The sequence below is a fragment of the Acipenser ruthenus genome, chromosome 5 (assembly GCF_902713425.1).
Source record: "Acipenser ruthenus chromosome 5, fAciRut3.2 maternal haplotype, whole genome shotgun sequence".
NCBI classification, from domain to species: Eukaryota; Metazoa; Chordata; class Actinopteri; order Acipenseriformes; family Acipenseridae; genus Acipenser; species Acipenser ruthenus.
Window position 1 is genome coordinate 42,434,489 of NC_081193.1, and position 18,806 is coordinate 42,453,294.

The 18,806-nt window shown below is 35.6% G+C and overlaps 1 protein-coding gene across 8 annotated transcripts in view; it reads left to right on the forward strand.

Annotated features, from left to right (window-relative positions):
- LOC117403246 (centrosomal protein 43-like) overlaps window positions 1-6,860 on the forward strand; it is a 28,986-nt gene extending 22,126 nt beyond the window's left edge. For 2 of the 8 annotated variants that reach the window (XM_034005251.3, XM_034005252.3), the window contains 8 exons: window positions 511-731; window positions 1,016-1,087; window positions 1,815-1,889; window positions 2,307-2,390; window positions 2,696-2,811; window positions 3,296-3,367; window positions 4,073-4,175; window positions 4,992-6,860. In XM_034005251.3, the coding sequence (XP_033861142.1) occupies window positions 511-731; window positions 1,016-1,087; window positions 1,815-1,889; window positions 2,307-2,390; window positions 2,696-2,811; window positions 3,296-3,367; window positions 4,073-4,175; window positions 4,992-5,184 (936 nt within the window). In that variant the 3' untranslated portion in view covers window positions 5,185-6,860. Of the gene's footprint in view, window positions 1-510; window positions 732-1,015; window positions 1,088-1,814; window positions 1,890-2,306; window positions 2,391-2,695; window positions 2,812-3,295; window positions 3,368-3,646; window positions 3,684-4,072; window positions 4,176-4,991 lie in introns of all 8 variants that reach the window. The other 6 variants (XM_034005254.3, XM_034005255.3, XM_034005253.3 and 3 more) reach the window with 6 other exon arrangements.
- Window positions 6,861-18,806: the final 11,946 nt, after the last annotated feature.

The window sequence follows — 18,806 nt, forward strand, 5'->3', positions numbered from 1 at the left end:
GAAATATTGGAGGAAGGTGAATTCATTTGTAAATGACAATTATTGAATAATGCAATGCAAGTCGGTCTTTAACCTTTGTGCAAGTTCTGGTTGCTGGATTGCAGACTGCAGATTTAACCTGCGCCAGCCCGTTTGATAGTGGAACAAGATTCAGTTTGACGGACTGGTTTTGTGGTGCTAATGGAAACGTGGCATTAAAAGCAGTTGTTGCATTACAGGGTAGTAATCCACAGTTAATAAAAATAGTAAAAAGTGTTAATGGATTTATAGTACGTACATTAATATAACATTTAGTTTTTTGCAGTGGAATCTCTGTATTGCTATCATTAAAGGGTCTGGTAAATCGGCTTTAATTGAGGGACTGAGCGTGGCTTTAATAGTGAATTGTTCAGATAGGAAAAAGTCCAGACTTTAAAAAGCTCTGTATTTTTGACTCGGAGCAATGTAATCGTAAGGCAAATTGTTTTAACATTTTCAAAGGCTCTAACAGTTGCTTTAAATTCTTTGAAGGTTATTGAATCCAGCCATAGCGAATTAAGCTTGCCAACTGGAGGTGTGAAGAATAAAAGCAATGTCCATATATCTGCCAGTGAATCAAAACTGGACTCAAAGCTCAACAGCAACGTTCCAGCAGTTAAGAAGGGTAAAGATTTTGATCTGAACAATGAAGAGGATGAAGGAGATTCTTTCTTTGATGATCCATTGCCTAGACCTGAGAAAACATATGGCTGGTGAGCTTCATTTCTTTCTGTCATTTACAGGAGTGTCTTAACTATGAAACTGGTGAGATTCCACTGTTCCTTAACCTTATATTAACAATTCCGAGTTTATGGCCTCTTATTTCCCTAGAATTCATAAAAGACTGTGTTTTAAACGTACACATGGTGTATATTTATGGTTGTGTTGTAAACTTACACTATAGTGTATTTTTTATTCAAATGTATTAGAAATAACTAAAACTAAGCCTCCTCCCTTGTTATTCTTTCTCTGTATCATTGCTGCATCGTGATATTAGTATATCCCTGGCAGACAAAAGTGTTTCAGGGGCAAGTATCTCAGAAAACAAGATGAACAATAATCACAAAGAGTAAGTATGTCAGGAACCCTGGAATTACATAACTCTAAATCTAGCACTTAAAAAGATATGCAGATACATTTACCTGTTTAAAAACTAATTTGGCAGGGTGGGGGTTCACTGGTGTATGGTTCAAGCTCCAAGATCCAAACAACAAAAGTGAGGGGATTTTTAGTTACGCATCCCAGATTTGTGACCAAATTGCAAGTTCATGTAAGAAGCAAGGTTTTTCATTTACATGTTCAAAAATTGGTTTCCAACGTTCATTACTTTTGGGGGAAATATCCGTTAAACTCAAACAGTGAAGATTTCATCTTACAAATTCTTCACACTATGTGACAAGAAATACGCTCAAATTACAAGCAATTTGTTATTGTATTAAAATCGATTAAACAAACTTTATATAAAAAGTGCTGGAAAGTATCAATACTTCACAAATGAAATTAAACACATACGAGAAGTTAGGTCTAAGGCATACTATCAATCTTAACTGGAAGGGAAAAATCGATCTGCACGGTCCTTATTTGAATTTATTGCTATTGATATTTACGTTGTAGATTTCAGAAACTTAATAGTAACTGCTTTGAACATTAATTTTGCACTAAAATCGAAACTCCAATCAAAGCACTTTAGGAGAATGCTGTGCTTTTGTCTTCTTGAATAACATGTGGTGTGTGTTTCTATTCTGTTTCCCTTTTATCATTTCATGTCTTATTTTCCTACAAAAAAATAATTGAAGGTGGTCGCATACTGACAAAAGTATTTCAGGAGGATCTCTTTCAAAAAGCAAGAAGAACGGTAGTAGCCACAAAGAGTAAGTTCTAGTCTTCAGAACCACTCCCACTGCTTACACGCTTGTTGTTAAATGACATTTGAGTGCTTTGTAATGGTTTGATACAAAAACAACAATAACATAAAACATGTATTGATAACGACTTCTCGTCAAAAAAGGGTCCTTAATAATGACTGTTTTTTAATACTGTTACTGGATTACTATGTATTTTATGATTGACAGCTTGCCTGTAAGCAGTCTGTTAATGTTTAAAAGGGCTTTACAAACTGCTTGTATCCCAAGTTTATGTCCCATGAGTGTTCAGGCTTTGATATTCTATATCTTGGTTTTCTGTGTCTTTAACATGTGCTTAACATTGTCTTCTCACCCTCTCATCTCCCCCTGCATGTCTGGCTGTGTCTCAAATCTCTTTCTTCTCTTTGCTTACTCTGTGATTAGGATTACTGGTAAAAATAGTGACACAGATGAAGAGACTGAGGATCCCTTTGTAGAGAATGGTAACAGGCACAATCCTGAAGAGAGGTGAGACTAGGGCTACCTGATAGTCTCTCATTTAAAAAAGATTTCAAAAAAAAGTTTAATCTCCCTGGAGTCCTGTTGCCTGGTTGATGACCTTTTGCTTTACTTTTCTTATGATTGGCATTAGTTTGTCATGTTCTGCTTTGCTAACTGCCAGGGATGTCGATTTAAAAATAATAATAATAATAATTAAAAAAAAAAAATAATAATAATTTGAAAGAAATCGTAAACAACCCATGCATCCTTATGTTCCTGTTTATTGTCTGTGTTTGCTCATTATTGACTTGCTTACACTTTTGTTGTTCTAGGAGGACAGATTCAAGTAGGCCAGTGGGAAGCCTTGCATCTCTTTCTGATGCACCTCCTTTAAAAACTGGTTTAGGGTCCCTGGCTGGAGTACCCCCACTTAAAGGACCTACTGACAGTAAGAAAACTACTACTCACATTTAGACGGCAAAAAACATGTGAAACTACATGTCTTTTACGAAAACCTAAAAAAGCTGCACTAGTCTTTTAGATATTACTGTTTCTGTATTGCTGATGCTCAGGGTCCACTGCAGTCTTACAATAGGTTGCAAAGGTTAAGCAGCCGGCTCTTTACAGTGCTTGCTGTAAAGCCCCTTCCTGCTTCTCCTCAGTGGGCATCAGGTTTCACTGGCTGGATACTTTCTATACATTTTTCCAGTGGTCTGGGTCAACTGCCCTCTTTAGGAAGAAGATTACTTGTAAATCAGTGCAGGAATTTATAACTATGCCTACAAACAAGAATTCATGTGCACTGTTTTTTTCTGCATAGGGAATTCACTATTATAAACTGAAGCATAACGTTAAGAAATGTATCTATTTTAGGTACAAAAGGATGTAAATCTGAATGCAGTTAATGTGTGTGTTTGTTTTTTCTTTAATAGTTGGTAATGGCAAAGATATTGATTTGAAAGACCTGAAGACAATGAATGAGAAAATAGGCTCCCTTGGATTAGGCAAGTTTTCTTTTTTAATGTCATTAGTAGTGTTTGGGTAAGATTTAACAATCCCAGTAATTTCAGAAATTGAAAATGCGTGTAGGAGCCCTTGAAATAACTTCAGTTTTTATTTTTTTGCATGAGTACGTATAAGATTTCCCCCACCTTTTTGTGCCACAGCATTTTTATGTTTTAAAATGCACAAACAAATTAACTTATTTCCCTAGTTTTAACATGTTTTATTTTAATAAAATTGAATAATGTATTATCAACATAGAGTATATATATTTGTTGCAGGAGTTGAAGATGATTATGATGATGATGATTTTAACAGGTAACGTTTTATTATTTATTTATTTGTCTAATGTTATTATTATTATTATTTATTTCTTAGCAGATGCCCTTATCCAGGGCGACTTACAATTGTTACAAGATATCACATTATTTTTACATACAATTACATTATTTTCTACATACAATTACCCATTTATACAGTTGGGTTTTTACTGGAGCAATCTAGGTAAAGTACCTTGCTTAAGGGTACAGCAGCAGTGTCCCCCACCTGGGATTGAACCCACGACTCTCCGGTCAAGAGTCTAGAGTCCTAACCACTACTCCACACTGCTGCCCCGTTTAACAATGATGTTTTCATTACATCATTGTTAAATGAAAAAAAAAAATCTGTACTTATTGTTTTGTTGTGTTTTTTTTTTTTTTTATCAGTACCAGCCATCGATCAGATAAAACTAAAAGTGAAGTTAGCATTGGAGAGGAGATTGAAGAAGAGCTTTCTATTGAGGGGGTGGCTTTCAATGCCAGTGATAAGGTAGGCTCAGTTTAAATTTTTTCTTCCCCTCCCATGAATAATACATACTTTGTCAAATATACCAAGGCGTTTATTTACTGTAGTTGACTGGCTGATGATGTGATTTAAAATGAATTTTTCTTCCTATATTTCAAAAGATTTCCTCTTTTAAGTATTATGTTTGGTTTGTTTCAGTGCTGTATTACTGGGCCTCTGCAATGTTTGGGGAAGTAGCTGATGAGGAAGGCAGTGTACTCCAAATAGACTGAATAGAGGGCTTTCATGAAAAAAACAGCAATAGATTAGAACAATATCAAAGAAAGCATTTAGAGGAACCGGCAAATCAAGTTACCAGTAGTCATAAGAAAAGCACATGCGTAAGCAGGCTGGAGATAGAAATGAGAATGTCCACAAGTAAGAGAGTTTTTAAAATAAGAAAGATGACATGGTCTTTATCTCGTTTTATTAAGCTTTTTTTTATTTCTAGCATTTTAACTTCCCTATAATTTTAGTTATTTTCACCAAGTAATACTTGCCCAGCAGTCAAAAGCACATATTCAAGGCACATACTACTATAAAAACTGAAAAATAAATGGCTATGTTATGCATGCAGCAGTTAAGTTTGCATTGATGTCCATGATAAAGGCGCTAATCTACAAAAATGCAGTATGTGTGATTTGTATTGAAATACACAACACACATGTAGCTGTACAAAAAGTGCATTATGATCTATTTTCCAGGACCTTACATGCCTTTGCACTACAATCAAGGGCTTTTTTTTATAGTGATACAATTACTGCTTAAATGGTGACTTTAGTTTTCTATGATCTCTTCTAGCTTGATGACTTCACACTGGATCACAGCATTTCACAGTTCAGTGAAGCTGTTGACTACATGGAGGAAGTTGCATAGACATGCTGTAATGTACAATAGATCAGACGGCACTGTTCAGACAATCTTACTTTACTCAAAAAGCTGGAACTTGAAAACCTTGTCGGTGCCTTTTCTTTACAGATGTATACTAAACTGAAACTTGACTACGTTTTCTTAATTGTGCAGAGGAGGCGGTTACAACTGCTATCATTATTCAGTCAGGACTGTACAATTTAAAGTGTTTCATTTGTTACATTTCAATCAAAACAATTGTATTAATATTGTGAAAAAACAACTCCAGACACATTAATCACACACAACCCTGCTGTAGCTAGATGGTGAAATACACTGAAAGTAAAATATGGACAGCTTATGAAAGCTTTCATACTGTTTCTTTCACTTAGCTTGGTGTTGTACTATCTTAAAGTGATTTAGCTCATGAATGGTGCTAGCAGGGTCTGTGAAACCAGACAATAGTTTGGACCATAAATATGATTATTGCTTTTGTATTCCTACTCTAGTTACAGTATACTGTTATTTTGAGAAGTCCTGATCAGCTGAATCATATTTATCCCTGTTTATATTTTGCCCCTAGAGCCACTGCTACATTTCACAAATAGGCAATTCAGACATGAGGATGCAATACAATCTCTTACTGTATATGCTTGAGTAATCTATTAAAAATTGCAAAATGGGCTTATCGTAGTGATGCACTCATTTCTAGTATGTTATGTATCAGTTTTCTTTTGTGTAAGATGTGGCAGTCTGATTTTGTTATGGAAGCACAACATTCAAATATGAATTCCCTTTCTTACCAAGTAGTCTGGTATTTCTCTGGCTACTTTCTCAGAATATTTCAGACCTCTGAGTTACACAAAATCTATTTGACTAATGCATCAAAAAGATGTTTCTGTATTGCTTACCAGTGCCAAACACCGACTGTGCAGCCAGTGACCTACTGAAACAGCAGGAGGATCATTTACAGTGCTGACATTATTGAACTGAAAAAGGGAGTAATACTGTAATAAAATTACATTGAGGTGGAAGGGTATTGCTGACTGAATAAAAGTTATTGGAGAGACCTGTACTGTCTATAAAAGTAAAAAAAAAAAAAAAAAGGTTAAATTGAAGCTAATTATACATTATAATGTGCTGCTTTATTGTACTGTTGTGCTTAAAATACATTTTGCACCATTGTTTTTTCTGTAATTTCTGACGAGTAGCCTGTATCTGAAGTGAAGTGGAACCACAAGTCAAATCATGATTTTCTGTATTTACCACAACCAGTAGTGGTTATTTAAAGTTGATAACATGGTACCAATCATTTCAGATGATCTGTTAGGTTGCCTTTTATGCAGATTTATGGCTGTCTTTTTAAGGGATCTGCTTTTTAAAAATCCATATTGAATCTGTTGTTTAAAAGACAACACAGTACAGTTACAAATCCAGAAATGTAGCCTGTATCTAATTGGACTGTCAAAACAAAAATACTAACTGGTTACAATAAAAAAAATAAAACGTGGGTTTGGCAGGCTACAAAGGTTCATAACTGGCCGAGTTATGCAGGCAAAGCAAGACACTTACTGTTTTATTTGTCATTTTTTCAATGCAACCTAGTTACTCCTCGGTAAGTTCTCCTGAAAATCAACTAACCAGAATGCTTAGTTGTTTGACGTTGCACTGTACATATAGATGTCCCTAAAGCATAAACATATACTTTGTGCCGCTTGGTAAATGCCTTTTTCTTGCTAAAGTATGTTTTGTAAAAAATAAATTGCAATGTTAAATGTGTAAAAAGAACCACTAAATCAAAGTAAAATACTTTCTCACATATCATGATTGTGTCGTGCTCTTTGTTTTAGAAATAATTTCCCTTTTTATCCTTTTAAATAAAACATCAGTTTTTCATTTATATATATATATATATATATATATATATATATATACACACACACTACCGGTCAAAAGTTTTAGAACACCCCCATTTTTCCAGTTTTTATTGATATTTAAGCAGTTCAAGTCCAGTGAATAACCTGAAATGGTACAAAGGTAAGCGGTAAACTGCCAGAGGTTAAAAAAAAAAGTTTAGGTTACCAAAAATTTAAAAATAATGTACATTTCAGAGTTATACAAAAAGGCCTTTTTCAGGGAACAAGTAATGGGTTAACCACTTACAGCTGTTCTGCAGCAATGGAAGTAAATTAAGCCTTGAAAGTTGATGCTAACAATTCCTACAGGTGTCCCAACTTTTGTTGATTACTTACAAACCCTCTGTATAAAAGCAGTGTTGGAACAGACTTTGTCACTACACCCTCTTAAGCATTATTTGGACAGTATTGTACTGCAGGAAGTAGTATATTGCTCTCATAATGGCGAGAAAAAGGCAATTAACAAAGGAAGACAGACGGACCATTATAACCCTTAAAAGTGTAGGTCTTTCCTTTAGAGAAATTGCAAAGAAAGCCAAGGTGTCAGTGAGTACAGTTTCCTACACCATCAAAAGGCACTTGGAAACTGGAGGAAACTCTGACAGGAAGAGGTCTGGCAGACCCAAAGCCACAACATAATCAGAAGACACGTTTCTGAGAGTCAACAGCTTGCGTGATAGGCGGCTCACAGGACAACAGCTTCAAGCACAGCTTAACACTGGTCGAAGTAAGCAAGTCTCAGTTTCAACTGTGAAGAGAAGACTTCGAGCTGCAGGTTTGACAGGTCGAGTGGCAGTAAGAAAGCCATTGCTAAGATGGCAAAATAAGATAAAGAGGCTTGCCTGGGCCATGAAGCACCGCCAGTGGACTACTGAAGACTGGAAGAAGGTCTTATGGACCGATGAATCAAAATTTGAAATCTTCGGTTCATCACGCAGGGTTTTTGTACGCCGTCAAGTAGGCGAAAGGATGGTTCCTCGGTGTGTGACACCAACTGTCAAACATGGAGGAGGAAGCGTGATGGTTTGGGGCTCTTTTGCTGGATCCAGAGTCGGCGACTTGCACAGAGTGAGTGGCACCCTGAACCAAAACTGCTACCACAGTGTTTTGCAGCGCCATGCAATACCCTCTGGTATACGCCTAGTTGGTCAGGGGTTCATCCTACAGCAAGATAATGACCCAAAACATACCTCTAGGTCAGAACTACCTTAGAAGAAAAGAACAAGACGGTAGGCTTCAAATCATTGAATGGCCAGCACAGTCTCCAGACTTAAACCCCATCGAGCTGGTTTGGGATGAACTGGACAGAAGGGTGAAAGCAAAGCAACCTACAAGTGCAACACATTTGTGGGAACTTCTGCAACAGTGTTGGGAAGAACTTTCCGAACAATATTTGATTTCCATTGTAGAAAGAATGCCACGAGTGTGTTCGGCTGTTATATCTGCAAAAGGTGGCTACTTTGAGTCAAAAATTTAGATTAAATTTTGTTAAACAAAACGATTCCATGATTTCTTTTTTTATCTCCAATTGTTTATTTGTTCTATGCTTTAATTTCAGAGTACTTGAGACATTAAACTGCATAAATTTCAATAAAAACTGGAAAAATGGAGGTGTTCTAAAACTTTTGACTGGTAGTGTATATATATATATATATATATATATACTGTGCCTATAGAAAGTCTACACCCCCTTTCAAAATGTTCACTTTTTGTTGCCTTACAGCCTGGATTTAAAATTCATTAAAATAGTTTTTTTTTTTCATTTATCTACACATCCTACCCCACAACTTCCAAGTGAAAAAAATATTCTAGAAATTTGTAGAAAATGAATTTAAAAATAAAAACTGAAATAGCTTGGTTGGATAAGTGTCCACCCCCCTTTGTAATAGCAATCCTAAATTAGCTGTGTTAAATTGGAGTGATTCAAATGATTTCAGGATAAATTCAACAGTTCCTGTAGGTTCCCTCTGCTGGGTAGTGCATTTCAAAGCAAAGACTCAACCATGAGCACCAAGGCGCTTTCAAAAGAACTCTGACAAAATTGTTGAAATGCACAGATCGGGATGGGTATAAAAACATATCAAAGGCCTTGAATATCCCTTGGAGCACGGTCAAGATGATTATTAAGCAGTGGAAGGTGTATGGCACCACCAAGACCCTGCCTAGATCAGACCATCCCTCCAAACTGGATGATCGAGCAAGAAGGAGACTGATCAGAGAGGCTACCAAGAGGCCAGTGGCAACTTTGCAAGAGCTACAGGCTTTTATGGCCAAGACTGGTCAAAGTGTGCATGTGACAACAATATCCCAAGCACCCCACAAATCTGGCCCTTATGGTAGGGTGGCAAGAAGGAAGCCATTACTCAAGAAAGCCCACCTTGAATCCTGTTTGAAGTATGCAAATAAAAAACACTCAGGAGATTCTGTAGCCATGTGGCAAAACGTTTTGTCGTCTGACGAAACTAAAATGGAACTTTTTGGCCTAAATGCAAAGCGTTATGTTTGGCGCAAACCCAACACAGCACATCACCCAAAGAACACCATCCCTACTGTGAAGCATGGTGGTGGCAGCATCATGTTATGGGGATGTTTCAGGGGTGCTTCCACCAAGTATTAACTCAGGGGGGTGGAGACTTATCCAATTATGATCTTTCAGTTTTGTATTTTTAATATATAATTTTTTTCTCAATAACATTTTTTTTCCCCTTATCAATATATTATTACATTTAGTAGTCACCAATTGATTTTATCCTGTTTTTCTCCCAATTTGAAATCACCAATTGTATTTTAGGCTCAGCTCACCACTACCACTCCTGCATTGACTCGGGAGTGGCAAAGACGAGCACACGCTGTTCTCCGAAACGACTGTGCCGTCAGCCGACCGCTTCTTTTCACTCTGCAGGCTCGCCATGCAGCCAACCCAGAGCTACAGCGTCGGAGGACAGTGCAGCTCTGGGCAGCCTACAGGCAAGCCCGCAGGCGCCTGGCCAGTCTACAGGAGTTGCTGGTGCGCGGTGAGCCGAGGACACCCTGGCCGACCTGAGCCCCCCCTCCCCCCCTGGGCGGCGCTTGTCCAATTGTGCGCCACCCACTGGGAACTCCCGTCCACAGTCAGCAGTGGAATAGCCTGGACTCGAAATGGTGACCTCCAGGCTGGCTATAGGGCTCATCCTGCACTCCATGCGAAGCGCCTTTACCGGATGCGCCACTCTGGAGCCCCATTGGTATTATATATTATCGCTCAACCACTGTGCATAAATAGTTCATTTTTGTTTAGCAGCTCAAAGGTTAGAGTCTGACCTATAGTTTCAAAATTGTCATCCACCTGTACGCTCGTATGATTTGTATTAAGCGGAGTGATGTGAGTATGGGTGAAGCAGGCATCTGGCCATTCTGCCCATAGAGAGCTCTGCTCAATACTAATCAGTGAAGCACAATCTTTCTGCATTATTTTTCGAAGTATACACAGAGAAATTGCAATACTCATACTTTAATGGTTTTTGTTGCATTTATTAGAGCAGCAGATTGAATTTTTTTTTTCGGTCTTTTGGTAGAGTACATCCAGATTATCCTGTGTACCATTTCTCGGGTCAAAAATGTGTATATATCTTGCAAAAGTAAAACAAATGAGGAAAACACAAGAGTCTACAGAAAGAGCCAAGCCACAAAAAGTTATTGTTTGGAATTCTGTTCTTAACCAGCAGTGTGTCAGTCCCAAACTTGTGACATAAATTATATATTTAGTAAACAAGGAAATTAGTTTGTTAATCAGATTATTCTACTTTTTATTGCAACTGTGGTACCATTCAGTGGAGTGAAAATTGTGAAGGGGTACTTGAGCTGAAACCTCCAGACAGAAGGGCTACAGTTTTAAAAAAAAAATAAAAAAAAGTTGGAAACCACTGGCTAGTGCATTGGTGTTTTAAAGATAACTGTACCTCACGCCTTGTTTATTCTAGATCAGTTTTGCAGAATTATATATTTAAAAAAAAAATAAAAAAATGTAACAGCACATGTACAAAAATATTCTATCAAAAGTTTTCATTGTGTGGGAAAATAACATTCCATTCTGCCACCTGAAGAGGAAATAACATGGCTTTGTGATCAATAAGGAACCATTAATGAATACAGCAGCTATGTCCCAAATCTGTATTGAAGACAAAACATGGTTATGGTTAAGGGGGTCAGGATAAAATAAATATAATGCAATTACAATAGTATGAAACCAAAATAATATAATACACCACCATATGCCCACCTTATGGGCTGGTCACTAATAACGGACAACCTTACCTAAGGTAACATAAATAGTCCAAGATTAGTGCTAATCGGGGTCTGAAATCAGCTTAATATTTGTTTAGGGAATTGCCCAATACTATTTTTAATTAGTGGCTCATTTGCTAGGTTGCCAAATTGTACAACACTTGTTTTTTAAAGAAAAGAAGTGGAATTATTTTCATAGCTCTAAAAAACAAAGGAGAGTGTATTTCAATAAGAAGATGATTCATATTTACAGTCCATAAATTTAAAAAAATCTGTAGATCTAAAAGAAAATAGTAAAATGAATTCACTAAAAGTAGTTATCAGTCTCTTCATAATCAACGTTTAGCATATGAATTATCTGTTTTTTCCCTCTGCTATGACATTTAAAAAAATACTCAATGCTTTTAAGGTATTTTAGGTCAAAGCACTGCATCCTGCAACAGCCCTATATCACAGTTCAAATCTTGAGGTAGGAACAGTTTGAATCTTCTAAGTTTAATCAAAACCTCTGAGATCTGTAGGAGTACAATTTACCTTTATTACAGTAACAGCTTACCATAGTAACAGCTTACCATTCAAAGCATCACCCTGGCAAAGGGGGATGTCCCTACCTTGGAACTGCATTTAGAATATAGTAGCTTCCGAAAGACGGGGCACAAAACACATTTACATTTATGTTTGTTGGCTTGGTTATGCTGGTTTTGAAACATTCCACTTACAATGCTGTGGTGCTGTAGGAAATGATAAATATCTTGACAGAGATAACCTTTCTTCACCTAAAGGCATTCATTTTAAGGTTTAAATATTTAAAAGGAAATAGTTATTTGTGAACAAACTTCTTGTCGTTATTTTTGCTACTGCATACAGCGATCAAGTATGACTTCCTAGAGAACAGTGTATAAAATAATACATAACTAATTAAAGTGTGTTAATTACAACAAACTGCAATCTTTAATCGAATACCTGCAAACAAAAAATTATTCCAAGATTAAGAAACTGAGAATGGAAACCTTTAAATAAGACATGTTAATGATTAATTTATATTTACAACAGAGCATATAAAGGGTCATGAACATAAATAATTAAAAACAGAAACAGGGAAATTGGCAATTGGCCTGTGTACTTTCTGTTTTATCTTGATTGGTGTAAAAAGTTGCAAACTCTTAAAGCTGATATTGATCCCATTTGAAAAATGGGATTTATGAACTTCATTTAAATGATCAGAATGGGATTTAGAAAACAGTCCTTAACAAAATATTCTGTAAAACAGTCCTTAATGTTTTCTCATTAAAAAACCCAACTCAAGAATCAAGTTCTAAATAGAGCAATCATTATCCCACAAGTTGATGCCCTCTAGACTAAAGCCCCTTTTACGTTGGCAGTGTGTGGCACCTCAGGATGTGGGTCCACACACTTTGACCCAGGTCGGGCTAGACAAAAATGCATAATGGCCGTTTGTAAGCCGATGAAATAACAAACAGCTACGCCTGTGTGAAGGTTTTACTTCTGCAGGAAACATTTCTGTTTATTCTGTTTAGCCATATTTTTGTTGATTTGAGACACACCATGAGCCAGATTGCAGCAGGGATGAAGAAACATTTGCTCTAATCAACATTTGGGCCAACGGTTCAATCCAGAGAAGCTTGGATGGAAGCGTCTAACAAGCTGCTTCCAGGGCATTGATACGCTCATTGTGTATTTGCTTGTGTCACCCAGGTCGACCCTGCTTCTTCAAAAGCAGTGTGAAATTGCGTAGCCGATAAATCAACATACGTTTCATCCAGTCTAAATTATATATAACATATTAAAATGTTTTTTCTACACATTACATTTTTATACTTTATAATAGCATTTATATCCTCCACATCGATCATTACCTGGAGATAATTGCAGTGACAGGTGTCATAAGAGGAAGTCAAGGTACTTAATGTAAGACCGAAATTAAATCAAATGAAAGTTATGATGTACTTTTGCCATCATTTTGATTTAATCCAGGCCTAAGTTTATTTTACTATTACTAAATAAAAAACTTGCATTTATACAAAATGGAGTAAGATAGAGTGCTTGCTCAAAACTGCTTGCAAACTCCAACATTTAAATCCAAAACATCAAAACATTCTCAGAGGAAAATCAAAAAAACAACTACAGAAGCATATTGACCTTTTATTTCTTCAGTTAACCTACTTGTAAAAATGTTCTGCAACCTAATTTTAAGGTGGGGGGGGGCACAAAATGCGAAATATTTTGTTCCGGTAAATACTGAAAAGGCGTTACAAGTAATTTCTTCATATTCTTTCTAGTGTATGATTGAAATATTACTGACGTAAACAATCCCACTACTCTGAGTGGGCTTTGTTTTATTACTGCCACAAGGTACTTTTACATGAACAGGCATTTCAAACACATGTTTGTTGTAACTGGCTTTTAAAAAGTAGGACACTGAAATCTATTGCTCATGGGAAAATATTGAAAGTTACAGAAATAACCATCTTGTTAAATATTTGGCTTCACCGTGTCAACAGAAAAAAATGGGTATCTTGTTTTGTTTCCGTGCTGTCGCCATTCACTGCATGCAGTGTCTTTGGATTAAAAGAGGTGTACAAACAGAAAACAACAAGGTACGTTATTATCTTACACATCTCACACCAAGGATGTAAATAACACATTAGAGGTATCAGTACCGTACATTAAATAGGTCACTGTGACCTACATACTGTAAAACAGTACAGCATACCAAATGCCAAGAAATGTTTTTTTTTTTTTAATCAAAAGTAAACATGTTGTTCCCAAGATATGGTTTTCAATAGCTGAGCCAATCAGGTGTTGGTACTGCAGAATCACTATGTGCTACATTCACATGGAATAATTAGTTTCATCCACTTTCAATGCAATGTTCATCAAACTTGGTGAAGCAGTTCTGAAAACATAGGTCTCATTAATAGCCAAGCCGTTACCTACAACTTTCCTCACAACTAGATGCACGGTTCTCAATATCTAGGTAAGAATGTCATTCTGATATACAGTACAGTATGTATGTTAAGTCTCCATCTGAACCATGAAACCAGTCTGCAGAATTCAATCTCATCTCGTCCTAACGTCAAACTGGGCAGAAAGATACTAAATGTATCATGATTCAGTTGAGTTATATTTATAAATTACTTCACCTACAGTATTTTTCCCCAATGGTAGAACTGACATACCTCTGATCTGCCAACATGTTTTTTTTTTCTGCAGCTCCAGGTTTAAAATGATTGTTGCTAACAAAATAATTCCATACATATTCTCTGCCATGCACTTATCCATTCTCTATATAAAGTAGTAAACATGTTTTAGCAAACATATATTTTTATTTTATAACATGATATGTGGTACTACACCTGAGTAGTGAAACTGTCCCCACCCCTTCAGGGCCTTCTTCCTGTCAGTAACAAACCAGCTGCTTCTCCATGACTGACATGCTTTGCAGCCAGTAAGATGCTTTGACCCTGCAAAGCAGTAACAGACTTCCTGGAAGACAAGGCGTGCAAACTAAGAACTTTCTTTAACCTAGTATCAAGAACAGATGTCATGTTTTGAAATGAATATACATATTTGTTCTAATATGTTATTCATTAAAAGCTGCATGTTTGTTAAGTGCATGACAGGTAGGATTTATGAAATTATTTTGTGAGCAACAACCTCTTTAACATCTACTTCTATCTTCCGTCCCTTTGAATAATAATTTTATTTACTTATCAACATTTATTTTTATAGTGTATACATAATTATTGTTGCAGTAAAGAACTAAAATAAATAAATAAAACAGATGTGCCATGTTCGATGAAATATCGTTTTTCGATAGGTTACAGATTTTTTCAGATAGCAATATAATACTCTGAAGCAAACACCCACAAACACCACAAGACCTTTGTAATTACAAGTGTGAAAAACACAGACCACTTTCCCCATAGCATGATCATACTGCTTTTCAGTTATGCAAACACAACCATGTATCTTAAAATCCCATTAATTTTGCATCACTTAGAATTTTAGGATTGAGCCATAATTTAAAAAAAGCAACTATATGAACATAATTTAGATTGTGTAATCAAAGAAACTACAGAATGATATCACAAAAGTCTCCCGGACGCCATACTAATAGTGCAGTATTTCATATTAGATTTTGAAATGTCATATTTTTCCATTTTTGTCAGTTTTTTGTGAAGTATATGGAAAACTACAAAGCGATATGTAATTCAATATGTTGACATAACATTATTAAGTAGGTTTCATTCGAATTTATGAAGCAAAATTTGTTAATTCTATAGGGTGATGCAAAACCTTTGGCCATAGCTGTAAGTGCTATAGTAGTGGATATTGCATCATGGTCTGATACATAAAATAAATAGTATTTGTGACATATTTACTGAACACCCCGTCATGTGCAACGAAACCACATGTATTTCTTGGCCTGATGGTGGTTTCCAGCACAGTCTTTAAAATAAAGTATACGTTTCATGTTGGTTGTGCCTCTAGATGTCAACATACTATCTGTACAGCCTTCCCCATTATTCCCTTTTGTTTTATAGGCTTCATTTGAACTTTAATGTCATTTTTTTCCTACCACAACACTTTAAGTCTGCTTCATTCTAGGCCCTTACACTTGCATTTCATTTTGCCAACAGTTCAAGAAGTTACATCGAGAGCAAACCAAATATTTATGACAAACTGTAGCTCTGTGGCAGGCTTCATCTGAGTCAAAGAAAATAACATCTGATAAACAAATGGCTGGTTTCACAGACCACCTGAGGGTAGATTAAATCTAAAGCTAAGGCGGATGTGCGCTCTGAGAAGCTGTAAGAATTGTGTAGCTTTCCAATTTGCACTTTTTGAGAGGGAACTTTTTCTGGTGGTAGTGGCTATAGGTAAGATTGGTGGCGAGTGGGAAATGTGATATGTGATTGTAATAAAAAAATATGCAAAGAAATGGCCTTAGAGGCCTACTGCATATATTATAATGTTTTTTCTCTTAAATCATTCTATTATTATAGGTTGTAGAATGTTTGTGTAACTGATCCTGTGGTGCATGACGGTATTACATGTATTTAGGTGCAACTGAAGTAATACTTCTTTTTTAAAAAAAAATTGTTTTCCTAGATTAAGTTTTATGCAAAAAAAAAAAACGAAAAAAAAAGATTTTTGTTTTGTCACTCAACCAATGTATGAAAATTAAAATGAGCCTACAATTGGAACATTCCAATATTGAATACAATAAATAAAGTAAATAAAATAAATATATCTATAACCCTAACAATTACTTAAAACAGGTAACATAGTAACAGCTTATTGCTAATCAGAGGCTCCGTGAAACAAGCCAATAAAGATAACCTGCAAAACACTTGTGAAAATGCTGAGGTAAAGTTTGGGGTTTTGGGTTATTACACCAGTAACTGATCTTATATAGCATACAATGGAAAGCAGACATGAAAGAAACTGACCTAATTAGAGTATTGTATGCTTCACACCAATACAGATTGGAAATACAAGTGTCATTTTCATACTTGATGTTATGTCTGCTTATGGTTAGGCCTTTGAACTACCAGTAAATACTAGTTTTGTATCATTTAAGTAGTATTTGTGTATAAAGCTGCCTTGTCTCCTTCGATTTTCAGAGATGAATGTCCTTCAACAGATCAATTAGAAATCCACGGTAACTTTTACACATCAGCACGTCACTTATAAACTTCCCAATGAACTCCTCAGTTGCTTAAACGTGGAGCGCGAATGAAAAAGAAAACATACATAAAAACCCTTTGATTAAATAGCATTGAATTTTTTTTATGTAATCATTATCAAGCCCCCTGTTGAATCAATTAGCAATCCATTTTCAAGCTTTTACAAAATGTGTACATTTTTGTTCTGAATGGATGAATCATTGCTAATGTATTCAATAATAATAGCATTTGAGCAATCCTGTTTTTTGTATCCATTTTGCAAAAGCTAAAAAATGAGCTTTGAAATCAAGTCCTATTTTCTATTCTTTGAAAAAAACAACAAACCACAACACCTGCATGTGTGCTACAGTAAGTACGTGCTAAGTGGAAAAAAAATTAAAAGAATTACCAAGAACTGAAAACTGAGACTATGAGGTCAAACCCACTGCTATTTGTAAAAAAAAATGGGTCAGAGTCAAACTAATATTTTCTCACTAATTGGCAGCAACTGAAACTAGTTAAATTCATATACACTATGACACATATTGCAGTATTATTTAACAATTAAGAAAAATGTTATTAAATAAAAACATTGTTATGTGATGTTGAGGTTGTTTCCATTCATCAATACACAAAAAACAAAGTCCCTCAGTGTTTAACTCAACAATACCAAACTGTTATTCTTTTAATGCCAATGCATCTCAATCGAGCATTTTGTTACTTCAGGGGTGTCCAATCACGGCCCAGGAGGGCCATTACACTCCAGGTTAAATAGGTAAAATGAGATTATTAACTACGGGATGATGGTTTAATTGTTTCAATTAAACAAACAATTTAGAACAAGGCTGGAACAAAGACGAGTGGAAGGGCCAACTTTGGACACCCCTGATATACTTCATATCAACAAGAAACCTAATAGAAAGCTAAGGAGCTTTAAAAAAAAAGTATGTTCATGCTACACTTTTTTTCTAGTTAACATTTGGTCAGGTTGGCTTTCAGTGCAATTTCCCAACACCATTAGTCTTTCTATAACTCCTTTCCAAAATATCAGCTCTCAATTTTTTCCTGACTTGAGTAGCTCTCTACCTGTTATAATGGTCCTGCTAATTGAATAAGTCCAGATTTCACTTAAAACAATATTACTTGTAAACATAGTCCTAAAAAAGGTTCTACCACTAAGTTCTACTATTGGGCGATTTTTTTTTTCTTTCTTAGAAACCTGATACCTAATAAATGCTCCAAATTCATTGGCAACTTTTTAAACACTCAAAAGGTATATCAAGTAAAAACGGAACCTTTTCTGTCTCATAGTGAAAACATACTTTTTAAGTACGATATAGACAATTTTCTAATACGTAATTTAATATACACCAAATGTTCCTGATACAAATTATATATAAGCAGAGTTTAATTTAATGATAATTACATTATATATATATTCATAAAGCTGAGTGTTTTAAAGTGATGGATTAAATAAATGGTTGTAAGCATGAAACCTTAAAATTAAAACTAGCAAGTCATCCATTTTTTTTAATGAATAGAAAAAGACTGATAGGTTAAAGTTTTCTGAATAACGTTGTGTTAAAAAATATGCATATTAAAATAAAAAGACAAAAATGGAAATGTCTTGCAACAAACTATATTTCTGTACAGTAAAAACCAAACTAACTGGTCACCAAAGGGACTGAACATTTCAAGATGCCTCCGTCATTTCTGTACAGTAAAAATCATTTTTTACTGCCTGGTATGAGCAAGTGACTGCTTAGTTCATATGACTGTTAGCACAGGTTCCACAGTGTGATTATTGGGGTTCAAATGCATCTTTGGGCTCAGGATGTTAACCAAGTCTTAAGAGAAAGCCATTGAAAGGAATTTAAGGAAGTGCACTGATGTTT